Source organism: Mus musculus, chromosome 7, assembly GCF_000001635.26.
Source record: "Mus musculus strain C57BL/6J chromosome 7, GRCm38.p6 C57BL/6J".
Lineage (NCBI taxonomy): Eukaryota > Metazoa > Chordata > Mammalia > Rodentia > Muridae > Mus > Mus musculus.
This window is the reverse complement of record NC_000073.6, coordinates 46,989,897-47,012,528: the sequence shown is the minus strand read 5'-3', so window position 1 is coordinate 47,012,528 and position 22,632 is coordinate 46,989,897. Positions and strand designations below refer to the sequence as shown.

The 22,632-nt window shown below is 43.5% G+C and overlaps 1 protein-coding gene and 1 long non-coding RNA gene across 2 annotated transcripts; one reads left to right on the top strand and one right to left on the bottom strand.

Annotated features, from left to right (window-relative positions):
- Positions 1-3,520: 3,520 nt before the first annotated feature.
- On the bottom strand, positions 3,521-3,975 carry Gm32031 (predicted gene, 32031). Its single transcript, NR_166573.1, has 2 exons — positions 3,936-3,975; positions 3,521-3,805 (listed from the first exon to the last, which is right to left on the bottom strand). It is a non-coding gene; the product is annotated as a predicted gene, 32031 (long non-coding RNA).
- A 139-nt stretch (positions 3,976-4,114) lies between these two features.
- Spty2d1 (SPT2 chromatin protein domain containing 1) lies at positions 4,115-22,133 on the top strand. Its single transcript, NM_175318.4, has 6 exons — positions 4,115-4,454; positions 12,644-12,758; positions 13,525-15,057; positions 16,344-16,512; positions 17,887-17,964; positions 19,143-22,133. Exons 1-6 carry the CDS (start codon positions 4,395-4,397, stop codon positions 19,234-19,236), a joined length of 2,049 nt encoding a protein of 682 aa, NP_780527.2. The 5' UTR covers positions 4,115-4,394; the 3' UTR covers positions 19,237-22,133.
- The last annotated feature ends 499 nt before the right edge of the window (positions 22,134-22,632 follow it).

The window sequence follows — 22,632 nt, the reverse complement described above, 5'->3', positions numbered from 1 at the left end:
CGAGTCATTTGTTGGACTTGGAAGCAGGAGCCTTCTCAGCTGACCCAGTCCTCTGCTCTTCTAAAGCATGCTGCCGTGAATACCTAACTGTCCCAGAGACTTTGTATACACACATGTCGGGTTTTGGCAGAACATACATCTAGAAAGATAACTTCAGCATCTAAGTAGTTACTTAAATTTTTTAAATTAAAAGTAGGGGTGGGAGAAATGGTTCAATAGTTACAAGGACTGAAGTTCGGGTCTCAGATTACACATCAGACAGCTCACCACTGCTGAGAATTCCAGCTCCAAGAGACCAGACACCCTCCTATGCTGATGTACACATATCTACCGACATACACAAAATTAAAATACTAAGGTCGGGCTTATAATCCAGGGAGGCAGAGGCAGACAGATCTCTGTGAGTTCAAGGCCAGCCTGGTCTACAGAGCAAGTTCCAGGTCAGCCAAGGCTGTCAAGAAACACTATCTCAAAACAAACAAACAAACAACAACAACAACAATAATAATAATAAACTCTAGAAAACCACATGAAGTCAATGCTGACACAGACAATATTTGGGAAGAACTCAGGCAGTCATTTGACCCAACTGCTTAATATGTAAAGACTATTTAGAAGTGTCTCGTACACAAGCGTATCTGCAGCATTAGACTTCAAGACATTTTACCAAACTGATCTCAAATATTTTCATGATGGTATATTTCCCTCACCTTTATCAGCATTGCTTATTTGGAATTTGAATTGTGTCAATCTAAAGGGAATAAATACTATGTCATCAGGACTTTCATTTATTCCTGCCTCCCTGCTCAGAATCTCACTATTGTAACTCTGGCTGTCCAGGCTGGACTCAAACTCAGAGATTCACCTGTCTCTACATTTCAAGTGCTGGGATTAAAGGCGACTGCAACTATCCAAGCTCTGACTGCTGTTTTAAATGCTGCTTCCTACCTTCCTACTCTGGCTCTCAATACCTTCTCAACCTTCGTCACATTTCTGATCTTTCTTTTTAAAAAAAGATTTATTTTATGTGAGTACACATGTGGTTGCTGGGAATTGGACTCAGGAACTCTGGAAGTGCAAACGCTGCTCTTAACTGCTGAGCCATCTCTCCAGCCCCTGATCTTGAGATGCCAAAGCTTTTAAATTCAGACTTCATTTTAGAGAACCTGACCTAAGTTTGAACTCAGGTAGGCTAATAGGCTGTATATAGCATTAGTTTACAAGTTGCTCCCCAACAAAACCTGAGCCTAGCTCCAGTCTCTAGGCTCACCCCCAAGACCAACAGCTCCAGGTTAGTCCCCAAACAAACTGCACCCCAGCTTACAAGCCCACCCCTTGCCTAACGACCACCAATGCAGAAGGGAGCATTCCCAGCACCAACCAATTATGTTAAAGGCCACGGGAGCTTTCCAATTAGATGCTTGTACATGTATTCCCTGCTTGCTGCTTACTATTAAGCCTTGCCCTGATAGACATTCCGGGCTCCCGAACTACCAAAACTGTCCTGTGTGACAGTGGTGGGGGGCCCAAGCTAGCTCGAACAGAATAAAGACCCTTCTATGAGTTGCATCATATTGGCTTCTTTGTGTGTTTTGGGGGATCACCAACATTTCCCTGGCACAACAATCTTATTTCTTGTTTGTTTGTTTGTTTGTTTGTTTTTTCAGACAGGGTTTCTCTGTATAGCCCTGGCTGTCCTGGAACTCACTTTGTAGACCAGGCTGGCCTCGAACTCAGAAATCCGCCTACCTCTGCCTCCCAAGTGCTGGGATTAAAGGCATGAGTCACCACTGCCCAGCTAACAATCTTATTTCTTATCACCGTAAATATACCTGCTAAGTCCTTGATTCAATCTGTACTCACGTTCCAACTGCAACTCTATTAAATTCTAATTTTGCCAGCTGAAGTATAGGAGACCCAACTAAATCCAATTTCAGAAGCATAAGAAAGGTTTTAACTGCCATTTATTTGCAAACTCTAGCAACGCTCCACTCTGCACTTTCCTTAATCAGTGGTTACTACTTTCTGTGTTATAGTTACTCATGATCAATCTGCTGAATTAATTGTTTCTCCTTGTAAAGGTAGTGTAACGGTTGTCAACTTGACTATATCTGGAATGAACTACAATCCAGAATTGGAGGGCTCACCTGTGATCCAGATCTTGAAGCTGGAAGACACAAGTTTCTGACCTGGATCTTGGCAAGGAAATTTCTGAGTTCAAGGTCAGCCTGGGGCAAAGCAAGTCCCAGATCCAGGCTTGGTGGTACACACACACCTTTAATCTGGGCCACACCTTACGTTGGACCACACCTTATGCAAGGCCACACCTTATGCTGGAGCCTATATAAGGACACTGGAAGAAGGAAGAATCACTTTTTTTTTTGCCTTAACTTACTTGCTAGGAGATCTGTTGGAACTTCCACAGAAGACCAGCCAAGACGACTAGCCTTGTGGGACTAAGTACTAGATTCTTGGACTTCCCATTCATAGTTGGCCATCGTTGGACTACAAACTGTAAATAATCACAATAAATTCCCTCACTATAGAGACATTTCATAAGTTCTGTGACTCTAAAGAACCCTGACTAATACAGATAGGGGTTCTGCCATTCCCTTACTCCTGACTGAATTACCACAAGCAGCGGCAGTAATTTAACATTAGCTACTGTGCATGTTCTCTCTCTCTCTCTCTCTCTCTCTCTCTCTCTGACACACACGCATGCGTGTGCGCGCGCACACACACACACACACACACACACACACGCACACACACATATACGCATGCTCATTACTACTATATAGTTACTGACAGTTTCATGGGTACACATTTACAGCAGCTCAGATGAGCTAATTTAACATGGAAGAGACATGCCCTGTTTAGTAGTGCACAACTAAGTTCTGGTATTCTATGGAGCCCTTACTAATATACAGGCAAAAACACTCACACACAAAAATGTATATACGTATGTATTAAAAAGCATCTATAAGTACAAAAAAAGTATCTATAAAAGGAATATTATGTTGAGTTAGGGGCGGGTTCTTAAGATATCTGAGGCTGAGGAAGAGAAAAATTTCTACACTGCCAGCCAGTGATGGTGCATGCCTTTAATCCTTGCACTTGGGAAGCAGAGGCGGGTGGAACTCTGTGAGTGTGAGGCTAGCCTAGTCAACAGAGTAATTTCAGTACAGCCAGAGCTACACAGACAAACCTTGTCTAGGAAAGGAAAGGAAAGGAAAGGAAAGGAAAGGAAAGGAAAGGAAAGGAAAGGAAAGGAAAGGAAATTTAAAATTCTAGGGGGAAGGCAGGCTTCATCTTGGTCTTTTACTCAGCCTGAAGTGGAGCCATTCCAATACAGGCGCTCACATCATCACAGAATAAGGTCTATTGTATACACTCACCCTTTCAGCTGTACAAAAAATAGTAAATAATGCAGCCACCCCCACAGTCCAGTTTAGGGGTATTTCCATCACACCAAACCGGTCCGTAGCCCATTCCCACCCCCAGACTCAGGTATACCTAGTTATTCACGTCTACTTTATTGAGTCGAAATGACCAAATTCAAGATAACGCAAAAGAAAGTCAGGCTAGACTCCCAATGAATGCACTATATTCTGCAGTGCGTCAGAGTCAAGTTCTGCTTGGCATGTGACGAAGGTCTTCGCTCTTTCCCTAGGTTTTTAAAAGAACATCAGGTGCCTCCAGGAGATAACTGGCGTCCCAGGGACAGGATTCTTGTGCGCATGCGTAGCTTCGGGGCTCCAGCGAAACGAAACCGAGATCCCTTGCTCCAGACCTGTCGCACCAGCTGTTGGAATACCGTCATTTGGAATCTGTACATCCACGCGTGACACCTACAGAGCCCAGCTCTAGAAGGGGGTCGGGTCTCTCTTCTTCTCCACCCCCCCCCCTCCCACCCCACCCTCCCCGGATCTCACACTGAAACCCTCTCTCGCCGCGAAGATCCTCGGGCTGACCGCTCTCCCCGCCCCCTTTAGCCACACCCCTAAACTGCCATTTTGCGTCTGATTGGCTAGTAAAAGCCTCAGTCCCACCCATTTGAGCCAACGCCAACGGCCACGTACCCGTTTTCCGTGTCTTATCTCCGAAAGCGGAAGTTGCGCAAATACTTGCGAGCGCTGCGGAGGCGCTGAGCGTGTGTGTGTGAGTGTGTGTGTGTATGTGTGTATACATACACACACATACTTCGTATTCGGCGGCAGCGCGGGGGCGGTACACGGCATTAGAAGGCGCCGGAAGTGTCGGTGTCGAGGGGCGGCGAGAGAAGGGCCACCAAGGCAAGCCAGTCAGTAGCGCTTAGGCTCAGCGAGAGGCAAGACTCGCATCCACCGCGTCCCGAGTCCCCGGCCCAGCCGGGCTTTTCTCTTCGGCCAGACATGGACTTCAGGGAAATCCTCTTGATCGCTTCCAAAGGACAAGGTGTCAACCACGTACCGGTGAGTCCCCGGGGTTGCTGTAGGAAACCCGGGCGTCAAGTTCGTGTGTGGTGGGTGGAACTTCTCGGGGAGCGTCTGTCGGCCTCGGGAAAGCCTGAACTACGCACGCCCTCTTCTGGAGTTTTAGCGGAGGTGTGGGTACACGGGAGCTGGGGATGGAAAAGGGAGCGCTTTCTTGGGGTCGCTTTCGCCAGCTCCTGTGCCCTGAAAAGTAGGCTTTGCGGCTTTCGGTGTTTTTAAGAGTTGCGCAAAGTCGGGGGGGATAAGCCGCGCCTGACTGAATACTGTGTAGCATTAGTAGCGCCTGGCGTCGAATAAACTTCAGCCCCTAAATTGAGGACCAGTATAGTCAGGAAACTCGGGGACTTTTAAGAACTTTAAGGACTTGTCCTGATAGCCTTTGGGTCTTTTAGCGGGTCGAATACGGATTTCCAGGTGAACGTTTTGTGATTTCTTGAAAGCGTTCTCCGGTTCGTGGCCCCACCCACTGAACCAAAGATGGTATCACCTGCCAAGGAGGTATCTTCTGTTGGAAAGAGTTCAGGGCTTTGCAGGAAATCCATAGCCAACTGTGAGGTGATCATGTGGGCTGCGGGTGTGCTGGTAGACCTTTTATTTGCCGTATGTCCCTTGGATCTATCGGTTCCCTGTGCGAACGGATTGGGCAAAGCCTTTTTCAGCTTTCATTTCCTAGTGGGCTTCCAGATTTTTAGGTTCCGTTTGCTCAGTAAATGTGTGAGTTTGATAGTATTTTCAGAGGTAAATACTGAAGTGGTCCCACATCTGCTTTCTGGGGTTATAGCTGTTTTGCATAAACTACTCATTTCTGGATCACCAGAAGGTACCCACAGAACAGCTGTAAACCGATATATCGCAATGTGATACCCGAGATTTAATCTGTGAAGTGTCCAACTTAAAAGAACCTTCTAGAGTCAATCAGTTGGAATTTGCGATCTCACTTGGATTCTGCATTTCCTAATTTTGTATGTTGCAGTATTTTTTCCTATCTTGTCACTTCCTGTCAAATCCAGCCTATTTTTTAACCCTTGAGTATATCTACCTAAATTAATGAGTAAACGTAGTTATATTTGTATGCATGCACACACACACACACACACACACACATATATGTCCCACCCTGATAATAATCACTCAATAAGATTCTGCTAAGCCACATCTCATCAGCCTTGCAGGTTTTGCTGTGGGCACAAGCCTTTATGCATTTGTACTTTATGCATTTGTAGATTATCTAGTCACATTACTGTTAGATATCATAATCATGTTTGCATAATTTGGTCTGTATTTTATCTTAAATTTTCTTGAATCTCGAGAAAAGTTTAAAAGAAAAACAAAAAAACAAAAACAGATACTAGCTTTAGTGCCCAAGAATTGTCTTGTGGAAGAATCAGAACCCAGATTTAGAAAGCCAATATCTGGTTGGGTGTAATGGCTCATACCTTTAATACCAGCACTCACAGAGGCAGGAGGATCTTGTGAGTCCAAAGCCAGCTTGGTCTACACCAGGACAGTCAGGGCTAAGGAGAGAGACCCTGTCTCAAAAAACTAAAAAAAAAGAAGGGAGAGAGAGAGAGAATGAGAATGAATGAATTAGAGAGAGAGAATGAGAATGAATGAATTAGAGAGAGAATGAGAATGAATGAATTAGAGAGAGAGAGAATGAGAATGAATGAATTACTAAAAGCCAAAGCTTCTGGGAAAAGGGCAGACAGATCATCCTAGAGCAGAAAAATTTTAAATGCGTGATACTTAGAGAGTACGTGTATTGGTTGCTTTGTGATTGTACTCTGTGAAGTGATTTACATTTATAAACCATCCTTCCCTCCCCTAAAAGAGAGAGTAAACTTAGAGGTTTGGCTCAGTGTGCATCCTTAACTTCTTTATCTTTTACACGGAATGAAAGCCATAAAAAAGAAATCAATTGGAATAAAACAAGGTAAATAGTGTTAAATTTAATCCATGATCTTGCTTAATCTGACCCATCTATCCAGCTTAATTTTATCAGCTCAGGATAATTTGAACGCTGATTAAACACAGAGTATTAACAAATTCCCATGTCCCGTGCTTTATATTTAATATACATCAACACAGGTTGTATTACATGTGTGTTGCTTTCATGTTGCTGTTTCCTCGGTGCTCTGCTGTTTATTTCCGGGCCCTATCTCCAGATCCCTCACATGCTTCTGAAAAGTAGCAAGGCCCCAAGGCCCCTCACTTTCATGATGTGGGTGGGTGGGTGAGAGAGAGTCACAGAAAGATCCACTGAGTTTAGATGCATGAGCATTGGGGAGGCATGGCCAGTTTACCAGAGACTGCATCACCAAAGAAATCACGTCCCCTCCCTGAGCATCCATTACCCACTAGCTCAGCCACCTTTATTCCCTACCTCAAAGAGTTCCTTTCCTATTGCTGTGATAAGACGCAATGACCAAGGCAGCTTATAGAAGAGTTTACTGGGGGCTTTGAGGGTTAGATTTCATGACCAGTATGACACCAGGCCGGCAGGGATGGCCCTGGCATGTAACCAAGCGCTCACATCTCAATCCACAAGCAGAGAGCTAATGGGAACATCATCTTAGGAAGTCCTAAAGCCCAACACCAGTGATCCACCTCCTCCAAGGTACCTTCAAATCTTGGTTCCAACTAGGGACCAACTATGCAAACATGTGAGCCTATGGAGGCAGTGTCATTCAAACTATCACAGGTCTCATGAGCCCCTCTCCCACACAAAGTGTTGAGAATGTCAATTCCATCTTATATGGGTCTTGTACAACTTACAGATTCCTTTTGTTCCTCTTTAAAACTTTAAATTTATTTTATGTGTATGGGTGTTTTGCTTGTATGTCTGCACCACGTGCATGCAGTGTCCCAGAGGCCAGAAGAGGCATCAGATCCCTTCCGACTGGAATCACAGAAGGTTGCAAGCCTCTCTGTGAGGGCTGGGAACCGAATCTTAGTCTTTTGCGAGAGAACTAAGTGTTCTTAGCCACTGAGCACCTTGGAGCGCCCCTGCATTGACTTTCACCCAAGTTGTGAAGGCAAATATGCAGTTTTCCACTTGTTCTGTCCTATTGTTGGAGAGGTCAGAGTTTGGGTTGGGTGTTTCCAGGTTCTTGGCCTCTTATCCAAGAGTTGAAAAGGGTGTGTGTGTGTGTGTGTGTGTGTGTGTGTGTGTGTGTGTGTACATTTACTAAAGAAGCATGATATTTGCAGCAAAGCAGTTTAAAGGCAATAATACTTAACAGCATAAGAGTAAATATAACTCAGGCCCCAGGCTACAGCCTGGAGATGAGCAGCCTGGTTTACTATGGGTACAGTTCTTTATTTTGATCGATGGGTAGATTATATAATCATTTTTCTACTGTGCATGTTCCTCTACATCTGATTTTAACCCTGTGCACACCCAGTTATGCAGAAGCATACGATGGTAAATAGAAATTCTCCTTAAAAGGTTACAAGACGATGCACTTTTTCCTCACTGTGCATGCATCTAAAACCATTTCAAGCCTAATTGGCCCTTAGAATTGTCAGACTTGGAAATTGGAAATACGCTTGAGTAGAAATTGTAACTTTGATTGTTAGGTTGGGAAAGTATACCATTGTTTCAGAGATGGGAGAGTGTGTAACTCATACAAATGGGGGATTGAGTGGTTTTGAGGTTGCTAGGTGCATTGTTTAGAGTGGCTATATGTGTGTGCATTGTATGTGCAAGTAAAGGAACTAGGCTACCAAGGACAGTTTTCCAAGGGTTTGTGAATAACTCAAAACTAAATAGTGGTCCCACTAAATTGTCTCCTATACTTTTTCCTGACTTCATATCAGTCCCTAAGACATTTTAATTTCTGGAGCATGTTGGATTCTGGATTTTTAGACTAAGGATGCTCATTTTGTACTAACATTTCCCATATTGCTCTTGTTTTTAAATGGAACAATCATCTTAATGTTTTAGTTAAAACAAAGGTAGGATTGCATCATGTGTGGAAGTATTAGGCAGAGACTCTTTTTCTCAGTGGAATTCTGAATACAAAAATAACAGCTGATCAGGATGATGTAACCAGTCATTGCCAGTGGCCTTTCTTTTAAAGACAGGATCTTGTGTAAGGCTGGCCTCAAACTCAGAGAGAGCAGCCAGCCTCTGCCTCCCAAGTGCTAGGATTGTAAAGAACTTGTAAAGAACGGTATGGCCTAATAACAAAGGTTTTTGCTGCAGTAGCGACTGTTCTCTGGAAATTGGATCTTGGCCTTCTCCTAAGGGCTAAGTAAGTGCTGATGAAGACATGCCTGCTATCTGAGGCAGCTGCTCTCTAGTCCAGAGCAGTACTTGCCAACCAGTGCTTTATGGACAAGGTCTTTAGGAACTGCTGCTGCTTCTTTCTCCACAGGGATTCTGTTGTCTCTCTTCCCCCATAACACCTTAGAGAACCTCTAAATAATGGTGATAGCAATTAACATTCATTGTGCTGAGCCTGTGCCAGATCCTGTTGTAAGGACTTCATGTGTTAATTAATTTAGTCACAGTAATGAGCATATGAATGAGATTTTATTTTAGGCTGAGGCCTAGGGAGGTGAAGAAATTGCCCAAGGCTGCATAGTGAGTTATAGGACTGGTTATAATGAAACAGGGGGTCTGACGGAGCAGACTGCTTCACAGCTCCTGCTCTTAACTGCGGCCTCTGTTGAGTGAGAGGGTGTATTGAAGTGAGAGGATTCACCATCTTCATAGGCCTCGGCCCTTCCTTAATACAGCTTTAGCCAGTATCACTGTTGGATTCTTATGACAGTCTCAATATAAAGATGGAGAAGAAATAAAAAAACCAAACCAATAGCATATAGAAACTGGTGGACAACTCTGACCAACCACCTGAACGGGCCTACCTGATCATGTCTGAGCTCTGCGGCTCAGCAGGATTGGGCCTGGTTGGGATGCATGGATGGGAAACCGGTAGACAGAGGATATTCGAAGACTGTTCTTAAAAGTGTGGGAGTAGTTACTCTCCCAAGGAGGGAAAGGATAATACAGGGAAGATCAGCTGTAGACCTGTCTCTGGTAAACATGCATGGAATTTAGGGAATTCTATTTAAGATTGAAGTCTGAGCTGCAGAAAAAGTGTTGGAGTTAGAAAGTTAAAGTGTGCAAATATGTTTGTTTTCAGCTACAAAGCTTATACCTAAGCACCAGGAAAGCCCAGTTACCCCTTTTAAAGACAAAGACGTATTCATTTAAAGGGTGACTTTATTAGATTTAAATGAAACACAAAGGATTGAACCTCAACACGCTGGCAAGTTCTCTATCACTGAGCTGTGCCCTGACTCTAACCAAGTGTTTTATAAATCCTTTAATGCTTTGTTTTGGTGTTAACACATAGCCACCGTGAACGGATGCTCTGGGAGTTTTCTTCTCACTGTCCTTTCTGACATCCCGCTGAGCTGGCTTAATGCAGAGAGCTCCTGCCTGCCTTCGTTCCCTCGCTAATGCCTTGAGAAGGTGTTGAAAACTTGGTGTGTTGATTAAAGTTAATGTATTATTTGGCTACTCTAATCAATAGTTAAGTGATATAAAATCACCAGAAGATATCTGTTTTCTACAACAGCCTCACTTCTCCTCAGGAGCAGTTTGGAGGTGGAGCATGCTGGTTCTGATTAAGCATTCTTGCTGAGCAAGGTTTCCAGACTGCAGGCTGCTTCTTAAGCCGCTCGAAACTGGATAGTTTCAATGCAAGGAGGGTTTTTAAATAGCTTCATGTTTTCTGAACCCATGGGCTTTAGAATTTCAAATCTTGGCAAACTGTGATACCATATTAAATGATAGAAGTGCGGTGATTGTGGATAGTTCTTCAGGGTCCAGGGGTGATGAGACTGGCTTTGCAGGGTGAAGAAACTTGTCCAGCAGCTTTTCATGAAGCCTAGACAATGAAGCAGCCTTGGGCCTTGAATCAGGAGTCAGAATTGATGGGTACATCTTGATGTGCTGCTGCTATGGCCGTGCATGGCCATCTGATGCAGGAGACATGCCAAATGACGTATAGAGAATACAACGTGCTCTGACCACAGACTTTTTTTTTTTAAAACATCATACTGTATGGTGAGTTGGGAGAAATCTTACAAAATCTTCTATCAAAACATATTTTGGTCTGCTTAGAGCCCTTTTTAGAAAGGTCTATGGAGCTCAGTGTTAAAAATATATAATCATTAATATATATACATATATATACATATATATATATAATCATATACCCAAGAGAAATCTAAACATACATCCACCTAAAATATCACAGCAGCATTTTTTTATGAAGCCAAAAAATGGAACTAGTCCAGCTGGCCAGCTGGGAACAGATAATATGTTGTGTGTCTATGCCCTGCAGTATCTATCATTCAGCTGTTTAAAGACTGAGCTCCTGACAGCAACATGAGCCTGAAAACCTTACATTCATCAAGAGGCCAATTGAAAAAAACTGTTGTGTCAGTCACTAGTCTCCAGAGAAACACAAGTAGGAATGATTTGAGGCAATTATTTGTGGGGTTGGCAAGTCCAAAATTTGTATGGAAGGCCAGGCAGCCTGGAGTTAATGCTATCGTTTTGAGGTAGTTTCATCTCTGCTGACCCCAGAACTGTTCCAAAGTCATTGAACTAAGTAGGAGACCATGGACATTATGGAAGTTAATTTTATCACTAAAGTTCTTCCAAGCAGCATAAGATAAGCACCTGGTTAGGTAGTTTGGTTCTGCAGCCAACTGAGCACGCAGAGTTGACTATCAATCACATTGTAAGTTCTCATTTCCGTTAGCTGTTTAAACAAATGCATCGTGATAGAATGTTCACTAACGCTTGCCAGACCCATCACTCAAGAATAAGTGATTCTTTTTGAGGTGGTTACTATATTCTGAAACTCTGCATATACCAAAAGATATTTAACTTGTGGAATGCTGCCTATGTCTTAGTAAACTTGAATCAGGTGTCACAGTCATGGTAGTATTTCTAGATCTAAAGAGATCTAGAAATTCTCAATTCAGTTTACAAAGAGATAGACTAATTATAGGATCCAATTGTTTCCTAGCCTGGTTGACTAGAAAATAATTGGTGCTGTCTTGGGATTTCTCTGTCAGGGATGAGTCAGTCGTGAACACTGCCATCATGCGGGATTTTCAGGTTGGACGAGGCCTGCCTTCTCAGCCAGCTGCTTTTCTAGTTGACTAATTTACTTGGAACTTGAGCCTGTTTCAAGATACATTGTGTTTGTCAGCCCTGTAGTAAGCAGATCCTTTGGCTTCCTTCCAAGGATGTCATGCACAGGATGGGAGATGGGGGTGATGGGCTGTCTGTCATGCACAGGATGGGAGATGGGGGTGATGGGCTGTCTGTCATGCACAGGATGGGAGTGTGTGTGTGTGTGGGGGGGTGATGGGCTGTCTGTCATGCACAGGATGGGAGAGCATGGATGTGATAGGCTGGCTGTCTACATGTGTTTAGAGAGCATTGGGGTTTATAAACTGCTGGCATTTTCCACAAAGATGGTTTTACATCCAGCACAGACACAGATTCCGTAGATAAACAGAGCGTCTGTCTTACATACACAAAGGGTTGGAATATAGCTCAGTAGTAGAGTGCCTGGCATTTGTGAGGCCTGGGTTTCTTCTTAAACTGTGATTTTCTTTTTTTTTAAAAAACCTACTGGCCCATAAATTATGTCCAAAATGGTCCCAGACCTGAGACTTAGCTCTGTTTGTCATGCTTCTTTAATAGGTATTTAAGAGATTGAAGTCTTTCTTTCAGGGTTCAAATCATCCTTATTCGTGTTTCAGTCACTTTCTTTACGCAGTTACTTAAAAACCAAAGTCCACACAAATAGCATCTGTGCCCGGGCAGGATTCATGACCTTGGGATCTCGGAGAGCAGTGTAAAGGAGCTTGTGTAGCAAATTAATAGTTAATGAACTTATATGCCGCAGTTGAAGAGTCCAGAGAGCTGTGCTCTTTCCTTAGATTCCTTCCCTTCCTCTTCCTTCCTTTCCTCGCTTTGTTTTCTGTGTTTTCTGCAGTACTGGCTGGGGATTGAACTCCTAGCTGATAAATGTCAGACAAGCACTCTTCCTCTGAGCCTCACATCCCAGCCCCTAGACTATATATTTGTAAAGTGTTGCTGCTTATAGCTTTTATTCTGCTTTTGTTTTTAGAAAAGGTACAGTTTGGCGGTGGGGCCTCCAAAGAAAGACCCAAAAGTGAAAGGTGTCCAGTCGGCAGCTGTGCAAGCTTTCCTTAGGCGGAAAGAAGAGGAGCTTAGACAAAAAGGTATGCGCTTGTACTGCATCTCAGCCTGTCTGCCACCAAATCCGTGTGTGTGTGTGTGTGTGTGTGTGTGTGTGTGTGTGTGTGTGTGTAAACATCCTGACAGCTTAGTAGTTTGGGGATGTTGTATGTGTGTCTGGGTTAACTTTATAGACAAATATGTGCGTGCATGTTTGTAAATGTGCTCATAGGTTGGTTATTTGGGTTGTTTTTTCTAACCCCATCTCACCTACCCCCAAGGCTTTGTGGAGCTGGCCACAGTGATATTCACCTGTCATCCCAGGTATTCAACAGGCTGAGACAAGATCATTTATTGAGCTCAGGAGCTTCAGAGTAGCTGGGACAACGCATCAAGGCCTTATCTCTTGAAGGAAGGTGGGGAGACATGAAAAGGCCTGGTGTATCAACCATTTAACTAGCCATAATATGTCTCCAATTCTTTACCTTGGTCCTGGCATTGTTATAGATATTCATTGATTCACTCTTAACAGCTCCAGTCAGTGCTGGTGTCCTATTGACATGGTATATTTATGAGCCATTTTGTGCATTTTAAGCAAAAGCCAAGTCTTTTATCTGCTTAGTCATAAAGAGAAGCTCATATCTGACCCACTTGTGTAGTAATTACTCAGTTTTGTTAGATGACTTCCTCATTTGACACAGCTCTCTAGAAACCATAACTCAGATTGAGCTTTGACTGTGGAGTGGCAGCACATGAGCGCTGCTATGCTGACACTGTTGAGGTGATGTGCTCTTGTTTTATTCCTTTCAGCCTTGGAAGAGAAAAAAAGGAAAGAGGAACTAGTGAAAAAGCGAATTGAGCTCAAACATGACAAAAAAGCAAGAGCCATGGCCAAGAGGACAAAGGACAATTTTCATGGTTACGATGGGATTCCTGTTGAGGAAAAGACAAAGAAGAAGCAGCTGGTGGAGAGCCACCTGAACCAGGGAACTGACCAGGAGTATGATGTGGAGGAGGAAGACTTCATAGACTACAATCAGGCTGAGCTGGACCAGGACTATGAGGAGGAGCAAGAGCCACCCAAGGCTGAAAGCAAACCAAAGGCCCCCCTTAAAAGTGCCCCGTCACCCATGAACTTCACTGACTTACTGAGGCTAGCTGAGAAGAAGCAGTTTGAACCAGTGGAGATCAAGGTAGTGAAGAAAGCAGAAGACCGGCCCCTGACTGCAGAGGAACTGAGGGAGCGAGAGTTTCTTGAACGAAAGCATAGGAAAAAGAAACCTGAACCCGATGCCAAACTACCTCCACCCGTGTTGAAAAAGGCGCCCTCTCATAAAGACATCATGGGTACAAAGCCCAGCAGAGGTGCTGGGGACAGGCAGCTTGCTTCCAAAGGATTGCCCTTTCCTCAAGCTGAGAAGAAATTCAGACCCAGCACGGCCAGTGAGAAACAAGCAGCTTTGTCTTCACCCAAATCCCTGCCAGGCGAGAGGACCAAGGTAGGGTCTGGCAGTAGCACCCAGCCCTCACTTCGGGAGGGTCACAACAGGCCTGTCTTCAATGGGGCTGGAAAGCCCCGCCCCAGCACCTGTTCACCAAGTGTCCCAAAGACTCCTGCTAGCGGGACTCAGAAATCTGCTTCTGAGCACAAAGCCAAAAAACCTCTTCCTTCTCATCCGAGCCATTCCAAGCCTGGACCCACGGTTCTCTCACACAACAAATCTAAGAGTCCAGGTGTCAGACAACCAGGCAGCAACTCTGGCTCTGCTCCTGGGCAGCCTAACCCAGGGACAGCTCGACCCACACTTAGTTCTGGCCCTGTGCCCAGGCGCCAGAACGGCAGCTCCAGCTCAGGACCTGAGCAGTCAGCCGGTGGGATCAGAAAGCTGGCCAGCAATTCACATCTCTCCGGACGAACACTCAACGGCACAAATGGTCCTGGACGACCTGCAAGCAGCTCAAGTGGCCCTGGGCGACCCATCAGTGGATCTGCTGGTTCTGGGAGACCTGTGGGCAGTTCTGGAGGCCCCGGGCAGCCTGTAAACAATCCACATGACCTTCGACGACCAATGAACAGTCTTAGCTCTCCTGGGCGGGCAGTCAGTGGCCCTGGGAGATCCATAAGTGGTTCCATTCCAGCTGGACGAACTGTCAATTCAGGCCCTGGAAGACCAGTGAGCAGCCTAGGCCCTGGACGAGCAGTTAGTAACCCAGGCCTCCCCACAAAGCCCAGATGTACTGTTGTCTCAGAAACAATTTCTTCAAAGAATATTATTAGTCGGTCAAGTAATGGACAGATAAATGGAATGAAACCTCTCCTCTCTGGCTACAGATCTGCTCAAGGTAAAGTTGACCCTTATCCCAAAGAGTATATTTATCACTATGCCTTTGGAGAAAGTACCTAGCTTTATATAATCAGGAACCCTATGACCACTTTCACAAGCCCTGTAATGTGCTCATTGTTGATAGTGGAAAAGAGGCTTATCTAGGACCCGCTGTTCACACCCCCCACCTCTTTCTCACATGCAGTATTGTGATGTGTGAGAGGGGGTGACTGGACGCAGCTGGTGGTTTGTAGGATAATGTTCTACATGAAGACTAAGCCAGATGAGAGGATGATTAAGAACTTAGAGCCTTTGCTGCTCTGTCATTCAGCAGGTGTTTATTGAACACCTCCCCTGTAGCAGCTGCTATTTTAGACTGTCCTGAGTTCTATTCCTTTTCATGGTGGTGTCACTTGGCGCTTTAGGAATCTGCCGTCTTAAAGTTGAGAGTCATTGACAGCTGCATGTTGTAGGCATTGCATGCCGCACGGGCCCTTGTTAAAGCACTTGTTAGGACCCATGGAGAGGACAAAAAGAAACCTATGGCAGAATTCCTCACTTTATAGTCAGACTAGCAGACTAGAAAGTTGCTCTCAGATACTGATCTCTTGTTGAGTACCTGTCTTTTGCAAAGTTGTTCTTCAGTTTTTGGGATGTTTGCTTCTTGTTTCGTTTCGTTTGTTCATTTGGGGTGGGGGTGGGGGGATAGGGTTTGTTTTGTTTTGTTTTGTTTTGTTTTGTTTTAAGACAGATAGCCCATAGTGACCTGGAATCTACTGTATAGCTGTAGGTGGCCTTTAATATCTAGTCCCCACCTCTACCTCCTGGGTGCTGGATTACCAGTGTATACCAACATTACTGTGTTGTCCAGGACTTCAGACTGTTAACTCAAACTTTCTAGCCCAGAGAGCTGAAACTGTGGGCGTGTGCTGGTCTTTGAATTTTTAAGTGAAAAGAAAATTTCACTTTCTTCAAAGAAAAATGGAGAACTACTTCTGGTATGCTTATTTGGTAAAGTTAAAAATAAATGATTCTGTGCCAGTTTGTAACTTGACTCAGTTTCAGAAATTTTACTGATCTCTTAAATCCCAGAAGTCTGCATAATTAAGCTAGAAAACATGACAGGGCACCGAGGCACGCTAAAGTGCCACAGCAGCTCAGTCCCTTGGAGACTGGAGCCAGCTGGTGTACTCTGCTTTCAGGGGTGCCATCTTAGTGTCAATTTCTCTGACTCCTAGTGACATGGTTCCCACAGGAACTAATTCTCCATACAGTGTTCTTACAAGTCGTGGCTTTTGTTCTTAGGTCCTCAAAGGCTTCCCTTCCCTACTGGCTACAAAAGGCCTCGAGAGTATGAAGAAGATGATGATGATGAATATGACTCGGAAATGGATGATTTCATCGAAGATGAAGGAGAACCTCAGGAAGAAATATCCAAGCACATTCGAGAAATCTTTGGCTATGACCGAAAAAAGTAAGCTGAAGATTTACCTAAACAAACCCTTATTATCTGTAGGAGAGAAACTAACAGTAGAGGCATTAAATGCTTAGCTAGAAACCTTTGGGTGGTGATGGTTCTCGAAAGATTTAGTCTTAGAGCACGTGCTGACTAGTTTTTGTCAGCTTGTCACAGCTAGAGAGAACTTAAAATTGATAAGAAAATGCCCTTAGTGAGATTGGCCTTTTGGCAAGTCTGTAGTACATTTTCTTGATAGTTGATTTGGGAGGGCCCCCAGCTCTGTGGGCAGTGTCACTCCAAGGTTGGTAGACCTGGGTGCTGTAAGCTGGCTGGCTGAGTGAGCTCTGAGGAGCAAGCCAGCGAGCAGCCTCTGCATCAGCTGCTACTCCCAGTTCTTGCCCTGGTTTCTCTGGGTAATGGACTTTATATACAATAAAATCAACCTTTCCTCCTAGGGTTGGTTTTGGTCATAGCAATAGAAACTTTAAGATAGGGCACACGATAGTTTCTAATGAATTCATAGTAGTTAATGCTTTTGTATGTAAGCTGCTTTCTTTAAAACAAAGATGGGGAGTGAAGCAGGTTCACGGGATAGAGATAGATGGCTGTGGTGCCAGGGGTAAACTGAAGCTTTGGAAGAGCTAAGTGAGGGTCGATGTGTGTAAGACAGATGAGGCCTAGCACACTTCCTATGACAAAGTGTTTACACGCCTTTAGAAAGCAGCCCATCCGAAAGCATCCGAGATACACAGCCCAGTTGGAGGAGGAAGCAGTTGCTCTGGAGCTAGAAGCAGCCAGTGGAGAAGCAGCACTGTCTGCTAGCCTTGCCGTTAGCTTCTCTGCCTCAGTTTACTGTTGGGAAGGTCTTGTCTCCCGGTAGTCATGAGGGCTAATGAGATTTAGATAAGTTTTCATAAAACGGTTTCAGGATTTAAATTATTAGATAAATGTAGCTGGTTGAGGACCTCTTGTCGAGTTTGGTGCTTTTGCTAATGCTGGGTTCTGAAGACTTGCCTTGTAGACACCTAAGGCTCCTTTACTACAATGCCCATTTCTACCCACTCTGCCGTTCTCACTCCCAAACAAGGCAAGAGGAAGCCTAACACTGAGTAGTTTAGTTGTAATTGTTAGCAGGTTGGTTTTGTTGTAATGAGAGGCTGTAGCTCTTTAAGAAAATTGAATCTTGCTGGGCAGTGGTGGCACACACCTTTCTCCCAGCACTTGGGAGGCAGAAGCAAGAGGATCTCTTGAGTTCAATGCTAGTCTGGTCTACAGAGAGTTTTGCAGGACAGCTAGGGCTATTACACAGAGAAACCCTGTCTCAAAAAAAAAAAAAAGAAAAGAAAGAAAATTGAATGTGTTCATTTTTTAACTTTGCTTTCTTGCCAGATATAAAGATGAAAGTGACTATGCCTTACGTTACATGGAGAGCAGTTGGAAGGAGCAGCAGAAGGAGGAAGCCAAGAGGTGAGCAGGAGGTGGCATGTTGTGTAGAAACATCTCAAAGCCTGCAGCTGCCTGGGCCCCAGTTCTCCGGACGGTGCTGCTGCTGGCTGGCTATAAAGGCCGCAGACAGACTCCCTGCCTTTCTAAGGTTTTCCCATTTGTAAAACTAGAATATACTGCTTTTCTCACTGAAGCTTGTGAGGGTTAGGACAGTATGTAGCCACGTGCTTGCAGCGTCTCCTGTGTGATGTGTAGTAAGGTTAGAAGCCTCCCACGTCTGCCATGGGCTGTTTGCTTTTCTGTGCCCATCAGACTTGTCTTGGTGTTGGAACTTGTAATTTTGCTACCTTGGGGACCTCATGGGAGATGAGATTAGATTCCCTCCACCTCCTTATTTGACTGCCCAGTTGTGAGTTCCCAAGAGTTTCTTAGGTAAGGGTAACAAATGATTACTTTGCTTATAGTGTTAATAATTCCCTATTATAGAGGAATAATTTACCTCAGTCCCATCAAGATTATGGACTATTATTAATGAATGCTTCCTGGGTTTTTATACTTAGTGTGTATGTGGGGGGAGGGTCACTTCTACCTTTATGTGGATATCAAGGATCAAACTCAAATCATGCTTATTTTAAATGTTTTTGAAAAGGATGGAAAGATTGCTCCTGGGTTAAGGAGAACTGCTCTCCTAGAGACCCGGAGTTTAGTTTCCAACACCCATATCTGGTTGCCCAGAACCACCTTTTACCCCACCTCAGCCCATGGAATCTCTTCTTCTCACCTAAATAGACACCTGCACTCATATGCACATACATAGACTTTTTTTTTTTAAGGGGGGTTGTTTATTTAGCCTTGGCTGTCCTGGAACTCACTCTGTAGACCAGGCTAGCCTTGAACTCACAAAAATCTGCCTCCCAAGTGCTGGGATTAAAGGCATTCACCACCTTACCTGGCCTCACAGTCTTATTTTACTTTTTTGTCATTCTTGTTGTGAAATCTTTATTCTACATTTTTCTCTCTGTGAGCCTGTCTTAAATTGTGTATATGAGTGTGTGTGTGTGTGTGTATTATGTCCCTGTCACATAGGCAGACTCATCAGCCAGTCCACATGAAAGTTCAGTTGAGATGCCAATCTTACTTTTTTTTAAAGTTGTAATTTCATGTATGTTAACAATATCCTTTAAACAATCTCTCCATAGTTTAAGACTTGGTATGCAAGAGGACTTAGAGGAAATGAGGCGTGAAGAGGAGGAACTGAAACGTCGAAAAGCCAAGAAGCTGAAGCGACACTAGCTGCTGCTACTGTAGATTCTGGAAGGGACACTGCAAGGATCACCTGCCTTCAGACTGAGCAAGCCTCTTCCCGGATTAGATTCACACTTGGGCCCGCAAGAGGAAGGAATACATACTGTCGTTTGCAGGCTATCATTTGAGTGTGCAGTGTTTTTAAATAGCCCAGGGTGGAACCTATAATGGAGATGATACGATGCTGGCCATGTGCTCTGTGAAGTTAGCCATTCACGGGTGCCGGCCTTGATCCTGATGAGCTATGCACGCTAATGTGGGACCACTCACCAGGCAGCTGATCATTGTTCTTTTGCTACTTCAAAAGGAGAAAAAGATTGATGTGTGAGTAGGGTACCACCCAGATCGCAGTCTGACTTCCTTAGGAAGGGCCTGGCCCTTCTGTGAATGCTGCCAGCAATAAAGTGACCTGTCCTAGTCTATGTTTGAATTGAAAACCCAGGAAAGAGTAGGCTTTATAGATATTATATTAGTCTCATCCTTGTGACTGACACACAAAATAGAATGAATTATATTGTATTTAGCTTATTTGTGGGTTGGATGCTAAGCATTCTTCATTGATCTTAGGTAATAAAACTTTTAAGTTAAAATACAAATTTTGCCAGAAGAAGAATGTTCTTTTCCAGTTTTCCTTCCAAGCTTTCTGTTACGTTGATTTTACATGAAGTAGATGAGAGGGCCCATACTATTGGTGATTGATTGTTGTTTGTTTGTTTCATTCCTTTTTATAGTAAAGAAAGATGGTTATTCAGATATTAGATATTTGAAAGGGTAGTTTAAAGATTAGCAAGCAACATGTATTTTGGCCCCTTCTGCTTTATTCTCCCCCATTACAATGCTATTTGGGACCCTAAGGTGCCCCTGTACCTCTTGATGTTAATAGTTAACATTTCATTTTTAGCTTAAATTCCTTAGAAAATGTTAATAACCAAAAAGCCAAATGTTTAGTGTATCAGGAATACCACCTTCTCTTTGTCCGCGTTGCACTTTTATTTCTAACTATGCACTGTGAAGAGAATGTTTCCTGTTGGTGTGAAACCTTCTTACGTTCTATCCTGCTTAAAGCCAGACCTACAGACAGACTTAATGCCATTTCAACCTGGAGCCCATCCAGGCTGATGTATGGTCTGGCTGGAAGGAAGCCATGTCTCAAGGACAGTCAGCAACAGAAAATGAAATAACATGCTAGAGACTGGAGTGTGGAGGTTTGGGAGCAGCCAGAATTTGGATTGTGGGATGATCCACAATGTATCTGGCTTTCTTAAACTGTTAAGCCATGAGGGGTGGGAAGCCAGAGAGGCTATCCTACAAAGAATTCTTACTTTTCAACAGGTCCAGACTTTATGCATTTGTCCATGATGTCTTCATTCTTAAGCTTGAGTATTATGGGTAATCATGTTTTGCCTTCCTTTGTGGGACCATTTGACCCAATCCTTAAAACAAACTCGTTTTGAATTGAGTTTCAAACTTTGAGAAAGTGCAAGGATTTAATTTTAAAGGGTATAGAACGCTTCTAACTCTCCATGTAGGTCTTTATACACTGGTAGCAGAAAGTCTATTATTAACTTCCCTTTCCCTAGCCCACCGTTAATATAAAGGGAGGAATATTCCACTGGATAAGTATGTTTGGAACATTGTTATTGCTATCACTTGTGTGCTTCCCCGCCTCTGTGATTTTCATATTCATACTCTGGAATCTGTAATTGCGGTCAAAGTTACTGGTGGCTGAAAGTTTACTGTACTCAATTTCAGGGTGCAGCTGTTTGCACAGAAAGGCGCCATTGTGCTAGATTAAAGTTTCAGAACTTGGTAGAGTGAGGTTGTAATCTCTCATGTATGAATGCATTTCTGTAACAGGCATGCATCAACTTTTACATAAGTACTCTTGTGTGGGCCATTAAAAAGACACAGGAAAGATTGTAAGTCCAAATCATGTCTTCCATTTTGCTCTTCTGTATTTCCTGACCACTTAGAAAAAGTTCACAAGCCTTTGAAGAAACAGCAGCAGGCTGTTATTGTTTTCAAGGTTTACAAATTAAGTGCTTGATTTTTAATGTATTCTCTCTATCTACTGTTTTGATTTTCAGATTTTGACTCAATATTTGAAGATGTGCCTTTTATTGGGTGATGTTAATTCTCGAATGTAGTAATGTTGTTTCACAATTGTAATGTTACATGTTCACGGGTGTGACATTCTCTAACAAATTATTCGATAAGAAAGTCATTTTCATGGAACTCATGGCTCTGATTGCACAGTCCCTTGCTAAAGCAAAGGGCACTCTTTTAAGGCTACTTCAGAACTGGTCTTTGTATTTTCTCTAAGCGATGGATGTAGTCATGTCCATTTAGAGGCAGGGTACCACATGTCACAGGCAGCCCTGAGTGTGTGCCATGAGAAAGTTCAAAGACTGTGACAAAGTCTACAGGAACTCAAAATTTCATTTTTGTAATGGTAACCCCCAAGATTTTCTCCAAGAAATAAATTATTTTGTATTTTATAACTTAAAAGCAGCTAGTAGTACATTTCTGAGATACAGCAGGAGACCAAAACATTTTTCGAAAGAGAATAAATATATAAAGAGAGACTGGTTGTTTTATTTTCGGTGTGCTGATTAGACTATTTATTTTGTGAGTGAATGTGATGAAATACATATTCAGGTGTTTAGCGTGATTACGAGTGGAATATAGATTTCTCTGGCATTATTAAATCCATGATGTCTTTTACATAATGGACAAATCAAATATGAAAGAAGGACACTTTGACATAGCTTAGCTTGTTTCCTGGTGCTGTTGACCTGCAGAAGAGTTTACTTTTGCATATACAGGTGAATGTTTTGCAATTTATGTATACAAGAAATTGTAGGCATTAAAATATTTTATTGATATTTTTACTGGTTTTCATTTATTGGTCAAAACTAGAAGCTATTCCTTATCGCCTGGAACACCGTGCTAGCTAGGAACCTCTATAGGCTTACTAGGTTCTAAGGTGAGGCTTGTCCCTTGGACGCACTCCTGCTTGTTGCCTCTTACATACCTGTGCCTGGCTACCACTGATTTCCCCTGTACCTTCCCACCTCAGCCAGAATACCATTGTGTCCTCAGACACCAAGACACCTCAGCCGTTAAGAGTACTCTTGTTATCCTTGTAAAGGACTCGAATTCAATTCTCATCATCCATACGGTGGCTCAATGCCAGTCCCTAGGGCTCTGACACCCACTTCTAATCACCAGTACCATGCAGGCAGAACACTCAAAACATAAAATCTCAAAACAAAACAAACCTGGACGTAGTTAGAGCCATGGAATCTAGCTTCGTGACTTGGGGTTTTGAAGGTTTATTCAAATGGAAAAGAAACAGCAGAGCTGATATTTAATTCTTCTTGT

Bases quoted from the DNA above. Each gene is read 5' to 3' on its own strand.
- Spty2d1 (NM_175318.4), top strand. From the start codon at position 4,395: ATGGACTTCAGGGAAATCCTCTTGATCGCTTCCAAAGGACAAGGTGTC. The intron at 16,513-17,886 runs GTAAGCTGAAGA...CTTTCTTGCCAG, and splicing joins TTTGGCTATGACCGAAAAAA to ATATAAAGATGAAAGTGACT. The intron at 17,965-19,142 runs GTGAGCAGGAGG...ATCTCTCCATAG, and splicing joins CAGAAGGAGGAAGCCAAGAG to TTTAAGACTTGGTATGCAAG.